Source organism: Saccopteryx leptura, chromosome 1, assembly GCF_036850995.1.
Source record: "Saccopteryx leptura isolate mSacLep1 chromosome 1, mSacLep1_pri_phased_curated, whole genome shotgun sequence".
NCBI classification, from domain to species: Eukaryota; Metazoa; Chordata; class Mammalia; order Chiroptera; family Emballonuridae; genus Saccopteryx; species Saccopteryx leptura.
The window spans coordinates 249585270-249593281 of NC_089503.1; the positions used below are offsets into that span (position 1 = coordinate 249585270).

Here is an 8012-nt window from a genome sequence, read left to right on the forward strand (position 1 = left end):
TTTATGCCACTAAATTCAACAATCTAGAAGAAATGGATAAATTCCTAGAACAATACAACCTTCCTAGACTGAGTCAAGAAGAAGCAGAAAGCCTAAACAGACCTATTAGTAGAGAAGAAATAGAAAAAACCATTAAAACCCTCCCCAAAAATAAAAGTCCAGGCCCAGATGGTATACCAGCAAATTTTATCAAACATTCAAAGAAGACTTGGTTCCTATTCTACTGAAAGTCTTCCAAAAAATTGAAGAAGAAGCAATACTTCCAAACACATTTTATGAGGCCAACATAACCCTCATACCAAAACCAGGCAAGGATGGCACAAAAAAAGAAAACTACAGACCAATATCTCTAATGAATACAGAAGCTAAAATACTAAACAAAATACTAGCAAATCAAATACAACAACATATTCAACAAATAATACATCATGATCAAGTGGGATTCATCCCAGAATCTCAAGGATGGTTCTACATACGTAAAACGGTTAACGTAATACACCATATCAACAAAACAAAGAACAAAAACCACATGATCTTATCAATAGATGCAGAAAAGGCTTTCGATAAAATACAGCACAATTTTATGTTTAAGACTCTCAACAAAATGGGTATAGAAGGAAAATATCTCAACATGATAAAGGCCATATATGATAAACCATCAGCTAACATCATATTAAATGGCACAAAACTAAAGGCTTTCCCCCTTAAATCAGGAACAAGACAGGGTTGTCCATTCTCTCCACTGTTATTTAATTTGGTACTAGAGGTTCTAGCCAGAGCAATCAGACAAGACAAAAAATAAAAGGCATCCATATAGGAAAAGAAGAAGTAAAGGTATCACTTTTTGCAGATGATATGATCCTATACATCGAAAACCCCAAAGAATCCACAAAAATACTACTAGAAACAATAAGCCAATACAGTAAGGTCGCAGGATACAAAATTAACATACAGAAGTCAATAGCCTTTCTATATGCCAACAATGAAACAATTGAGAATGAACTCAAAAGAATAATCCCCTTCACAATTGCAACAACAAAAAAAAAATACTTAGGAATAAACATAACAAAGAATGTAAAGGACTTATATAATGAAAACTATAAACCATTGTTAAGAGAAATTGAGAAAGATATAATGAGATGGAAGAATATTCCTTGTTCTTGGTTAGGAAGAATAAATATAATCAAGATGGCTATATTACCCAATGCAATATACAAATTTAATGCAATTCCCATCAAAATTCCAATGACATTTTTTAAAGAAATAGAGCAAAAAATCATCAGATTTATATGGAACTATAAAAAACCCCGAATAGCCAAAGCAATCCTAAAGAAAAAGAATGAAGCTGGGGGCATTACAATACCTGACTTCAAAGTCTATTATAGGGCCACAACAATCAAAACAGCATGGTATTGGCAGAAAAACAGACACTCAGACCAATGGAACAGAATAGAAAGTCCAGAAATAAAACCACATATATATAGTCAAATAATTTTTGATAAAGCGTCCAAGAACATACCAGAAATAAAACCACATATATATAGTCAAATAAATTTTGATAAAGCGTCCAAGAACATACAATGGAGAAAAGAAAGCCTCTTCAATAAATGGTGCTGGGAAAACTGGAAAGCCACATGCAAAAGAATGAAACTGGACTACAGTTTGTCCCCCTGTACTAAAATTAACTCAAAATGGATCAAAGATCTAAACATAAGACCTGAAACAATAAAGTACATAGAAGAAGACATAGGTACTAAACTCATGGTCCTGGGTTTTAAAGGGCATTTTATGAATTTGACTCCAATGGCAAGAGAAGTGAAGGCAAAAATTAATGAATGGGTCTACATCAGACTAAAAAGTTTTTGCTCAGCAAGAGAAACTGATAATAAAATAAACAGAAAGCCAACTAAATGGGAAAAGATATTTTCAAACAACAGCTCAGATAAGGGCCTAATATCCAAAATATACAAAGAACTCATAAAACTCAACAACAAACAAACAAACAATCCAATAAAAAAATGGGAAGAGGACATGAACAGACACTTCTCCCAGGAGGAAGTACAAATGGCCAACAGATATATGAAAAGATGCTCATCTTCTTTAGTTATTAGAGAAATGCAAATCAAAACTGCAATGAGATACCACCTCACACCTGTTCGATTAGCTATTATTAACAAGACAGGTAATAGCAAATGTTGGAGAGGCTGTGGAGAAAAAGGAACTCTCATACACTGTTGGTGGGAATGTAAAGTAGTACAAACATTAAGGAAGAAAGTATGATGGTTCCTCAAAAAACTGAAAATAGAACTACCTTATGACCCAGCAATCCCTCTACTGGGTATATACCCCAAAAACTCAGAAACATTGATACGTAAAGACACATGCAGCCCCATGTTCATTGCAGCATTGTTCACTGTGGCCAGGACATGGAAACAACCAAAAATCCCGTCAATAGACGACTGGATAAAGAAGATGTGGCACATATACACTATGGAATACTACTCAGCCATAAGAAATGATGACATTGGATCATTTACAGCAAAATGGTGGGATCTTGATAACATTATACGAAGTGAAATAAGTAAATCAGAAAAAAACAGGAACTGCATTATTCCATACGTAGGTGGGACATAAAAGTGAGACTAAGAGACATTAATAAGAGTGTGGTGGTTACGGGGGAAGGGGGGAAAGGGAGAGGGAAAGGGGGAGGGGGAGGGGCACAAAGAAAACTAGATAGAAGGTGACAGAGGACAATCTGACTTTGGGTGATGGGTATGCAACATAATTGAAAGACAAGATAACCTGGACTTGTTGATCTTTGAATATATGTAACCTGATTTATTGATGTCGCCCTATTAAAAAAATAAAATTATAATTAAAAATATATATATATGATATATATAATACATATATATGTATATATTATATACATATGTACAAACATATTATATATGTATTATAGATACTATATTATATACTATATATACATATATATATGTATATATGTATTATATATATAAACATAAAAAGAAAAAATTGATTTAGTCTTTTTCAAAGCAGGTGTGGTTTTTGGGTTGCCTTCTTTCAAAGGTAGTTCACTAAAATTTCACTAGGTGGCAGTAACATGCTGCTTCCACTGGTATGTTCTTGACAGGAATAACATTGTTTTCCAAGTTAGTTTTGAGATTTCTGAGGTATTTATTCTGATCATCCTGTTTTATCTAAATAAATATCTTTGAATAATAAATAAATAAATAAATAAATAAATAAACAAACAAAACAGAAACAAACTCCTTGACACAGAGAACAAATTGATGGTCACCAGAGGGGAGGGATTGAAGGGACGGATGAAAATGGTACAAGGAATTAAGAAATACAAATTGCCAGTTATAAAAATAGTCATGGGGTTGTAAAGCACAAGAAGTATAGTCAATAACATTGTAATAACCATATATGGTGTCAGTTGGGTGCTAGACTTATTTTATACAGCATGTAAATGTCTGATCACTATGTTTTACAGTTGAAATTAATGTAGTATTGTTTGTCAATTGTAATTGGAAAATAAACGAATAAAAAGACTCTCAGACATACAAGTCCTCGTCAACTTTTGCTGCATAGAGCTCTGTTTTGTAAAGGCCTTTGGGAGAAGACCCAAAATAAAACAAACAAGTCTAGGAGATGCTGCAAGAAACATGAGGGTTAGTGATCAAGTGAGCACTGATTTCCTTTCAGATGGCGTTTTCCAGATGTCTCTTTCTGGGATCTTTTGCTTGATATCAATAGACCCAAGATAAAAAGCATCATTAAGACAAAAAGTTCAATTCACCAAGAAGACTGATCTGATCAATTCCAAACATGGTATACACCTAAACAGTCTTCAAAATATCTGAAGCGCCCTGGCCGGTTGGCTCAGCGGTAGAGCGTCGGCCTAGCGTGCGGAGGACCAGGGTTCGATTCCCGGCCAGGGCACACAGGAGAAGCACCCATTTGCTTCTCCACCCCTCCGCCGCGCCTTCCTCTCTGTCTCTCTCTTCCCCTCCCGCAGCCAAGGCTCCATTGGAGCAAAGATGGCCCGGGCGCTGGGGATGGCTCTGTGGCCTCTGCCCCAGGCGCTAGAGTGGCTCTGGTCGCAACATGGCGATGCCCAGGATGGGCAGAGCATCGCCCCCTGGTGGGCAGAGCGTCACCCCTGGTGGGTGTGCTGGGTGGATCCCGGTCGGGCGTATGCGGGAGTCTGTCTGACTGTCTCTCCCTGTTTCCAGCTTCAGAAAAATGCAAAAAGAAAAAAAAAAAATATCTGAAGCCACAGCTGACAGATACAAGGAGAAGCTAAAATTAATCATCATAATGGGGGCAATAGTTTAAGTAGGCATAAAAGGTATACAAAAGTGGACTACTTTTTTCTGCCCCTAATCTTGGAATTCAATCGTGTGATTTGCTTTAGCCAATAAAATGTTAGCAGGTGGGAAGTGCGAATAGGCTTGAGTGCTTGAGTGACAGGTTTGCTTCTGCTGTGTCTCTGCCTTTCCCTAATGTGAATGTGTCTGGATTGGCCCACGTGTCTAGGAGGAGGAGGATAGGCTTGTAAAGCAGAGCAGAATCCCTGCAGGGAGCTCAGGCGGTGTCAGCTCATCCCAGGGACAAGAGATCATTCTTTGAAGCCAATGAATTGGGGGGCTTGGTTGGGTTTGTGACATAGTGTTGTTGCAGTAACAACTAATCAATATACCTTTACAATACACTTGGGGGTCTGTATTTTTTTTAAGATTTTATTTATTCATTTTAGAGAGGAGGGAGAAAGGGGGTAGAGCAGGAAGCATCAACTCCCATATGTGCCTTGACCAGCAAGCCTAGGGTTTTGAACCGGCAACCTCAGAGTTCTAGGTCGGCTCTTTATCCACTGTGCCACCACAGGTCAGGCGGGGGGTCTGTATTTTAAAATAAGGAAAATAGGTGATGCACCATTAGTACCATAAGAATCAAGGCCTTAATCTCTCTGTCATTTCTTCATCTGTAAAAAGCAGAAATAACACCACCTACTTCTTAGGAGCATTGAGAGAATTAAGTATGGGAAGGTCACGTAACAGCTTACTGGCCTGGCTCACAGTGGGCCCCCTAAAATTGTTGTTTCTTTCTTGACCTTTGCTTCTGGAATCCACCACCCTGTTTGGGAAAGCTGATGGAGGGAGCATATGTGTCCCTGAACTCCTGGGAGAAAGTCATTAGTCTACCCACCTCCTTTTTGCAGAGAGTGCTGGGACTCCACTCTAGCACTTACCAGCAGTCACCGGGAAGGCCAGGGAGACGATGAATTTGCAGGGGACAACCTGGGGCACGTCGGAGCTGAAAGTGCTGGCAGGCCCATCTGAAGACATGGTACTGCTGCTCTGGGGGGCCTGGGCCCTGCCCTGCAGGTACTCTTCTTCCATATCATACTCACTCAAAGACTGGCAAAAGCTGCCCATGGAGGGCATGGGCCCCGTGGTAGCCCTGTCCTCATCCTCCCAGTCCCAGCCATGCAGTGACATGCAGCAGAGCACCCCACCTCGCCCAGCACTCCTGGCTGGAAGAAAAGAAAGGCACGTTTGTCACCACTCTGCTCCCAGGAAGTGAGCCCGGCTTCTTTCAGGAGCAAGCATCATTCTCCCTCTTCCCTTCCCTTGTCTTTTTCTGAGTTGAATGGCCAAGGCCTCAGATACTGCCTGGCACACAGTATGTACTCAATAAAGTTAGGCAACGAGTGGATGAACCACAGAGAATGGTCTTGCCAGTCATTCTGATAATGAGCAACCCCAGTTTCTCCAACTGGAGTATCTGCCCGCCCCCCGTCCTCTGCCCCAGCTGCAATAATTTGGCACTTCTGGAATGCTACATCAGGGTGTGCAGTTCTCCAGGAACCACAAGCGGTGGGAGCAGAACACTGGTGCCCCCACTAGGGAGGCTGGGTGAGTGGCAAACCGGGCTAAGGGACAGCAAGTGTAAATGCCAATCGCCTGGAGAGGTCAAGGACAGGACAGGGAGAACCCCAAAGCAAGGCACAAATGGGCACTGAGTGCTAGGCTCAAGACCTGGCTAAAGCGGAACCTGGCAGAAGCTCAGGAATGGATGCAGCGTGGGGTGACGTGCAGGGGAGTAGGGGGTGGGAAACACGGCCCCTCAAGGTGCCATGGTACCTGAGAGGGGATGCACTGAACAGGAACCTTCTAGGGCCGAGGCGTCAGTCAGGTCGCACAGCCACTGCGCAGCCGCCTGGGGTCAACTGTGTTTGACAGTTGCTAGGAGACGGAATGGATACGCAGAGGGGGAGTTAGGGGGACTGGGGGCGGGGCGGACTTCCCTGGGGACAAGACTTCCTGGCTCAGCCACTAGTTTCACACCAGGTGTACAGACGACATCTGGCAAATAAGCATATTCAAATTCAGGAATCCATTGGTTCAGTCATTCATCCGCTCATTTATTCAATCTTTAAAAAACTACTGCTCTGAATGTGAGTAGCTATAACACGCCCAACTCTTACAGTATGGGATAAAGGCAAGGGACCGTGGACTCTGCAAACTCAGACCACCAGCCGTCCCAGATCTCTCTCACACAGACTGCTTATGACGCTGATGTCTTTTTAAGCTTTCACGAAAATTCCATGATTGTGAGCCCAATCCAGAGATGAAGAAACCGAGGCTTAGAGAGGTGCAATGATTTGCCTGAGGTCACACAGGCAGTGTGTGGCAGCACTGGATTGAAATCCAAACTATCTGACTCCAAAACCTGGGTTCAGCTGTAAAATCCCCCCACACCCACACCCTCGCGGCGAGAGCCCTGGCTGCTGCTCCCTGTGTAGAAAGCCACAGAAGACTGAAGGGGATGGGTAGAGGGGCCCACTGCAGAGGTGACTGGAAGGCAGGCTTCATGAAGGAGGAGACAAAAGCCAAACTTTGGGGATTGCTGGGCAGTAAAAGCAGCCCCCCCCCCCCCCCCCCCCCCCCCCCCCCCCCCGCCCACGACCTCGGTACATGGTCGAGGAAGACAGGAAGGGGACTAAGGCTGTGGACAATAGGGAGTCATATTAAGTTTTCTGATCAGAGAGAGAGTGGCACGGCTCAGCAATAGTTTGTTCAAGAGAATGAGAGTTGACGTTCCACACACTTAACTGTTGGGAAAACTTAGACTTGGAGCTGATATATAACCAACCCATGGTCAAAAAGCAAAACTGTGGCAGAGCTGTAGCTGGAACTCAGGTCTCCTGCCTTTCATTATCTGCCTCCTTAGATCACCCTCAGGGTCTGGAAGCAGCCCCTTCCAGAATACTGCCCACTGCTTGGGCTCTCCAATATTCCTCAGGTTCAATCAATCTAAAAACAAAACAAAATAAAAACAAAAGCTCTGCGCCTTAAACTCTCATTACTGAATGCCATAGTGTAGGTACCACCAGCAGCCTGGAGATTACCAATTACAAATGGGGAGGTATAAAGAGATGCACAGAGGCTTGTAGGGAAAAAAAGGCTACTAGATTACAGCAGCTCCCAAAGACCCTACTAACAAGGGCAAGTCGGTGACACCTTGACAGACAGCAGGCCTCTTGATATTCAGGCCCCCTGCTGGCCTGAGGCTAGTTTCCCTCCAAAGGGTCCTTGGTCACATTATCATCCAAGGCAGCAGCCAATCTCTCCAGCATCTCCTGCTGGGACAGCCCTGAGTTTAGGATTGAGAGGTCAAAGGAACAAAGGGCAAATGCCAGGTCCTGGATATGCATCAGAACATTTCATCCAGGAACATTTCAAAACTTTAATGCTGACACTTCACTCCAGACCTGAAGGATTGATTATGTAAAGGTGGGGCTTAGGAACTAGTAACAGATTGTATTTTCAAAATAGAGCCACCTCAATATATTTCCTTCCACATGTTCTTCTTACAGTGTGATGTCAATACTCCTTCTATCTGGTGGTGGGCATAATCTTCTCTCTGTAAAGCCTAGACAGACTTTATAACCACTTCAGCCAGCAGAGTATGGTAAAAGT

General features: G+C 42.5%; 1 protein-coding gene across 1 annotated transcript in view; it reads right to left on the reverse strand.

The window, feature by feature from the left end:
- The window catches only part of CFAP92 (cilia and flagella associated protein 92 (putative)), a gene marked incomplete at its 3' end in the record, with an annotated part of 65326 nt that extends 59138 nt beyond the window's left edge, over positions 1–6188 (reverse strand). The window contains exons 1-2 of the mRNA XM_066360206.1: positions 6174–6188; positions 5279–5563 (exon numbers count right to left, since the gene is read on the reverse strand). Of these exons, the coding sequence (XP_066216303.1) occupies positions 5279–5528 (250 nt within the window). The remainder of the gene's footprint in view (positions 1–5278; positions 5564–6173) is intronic.
- Positions 6189–8012: the final 1824 nt, after the last annotated feature.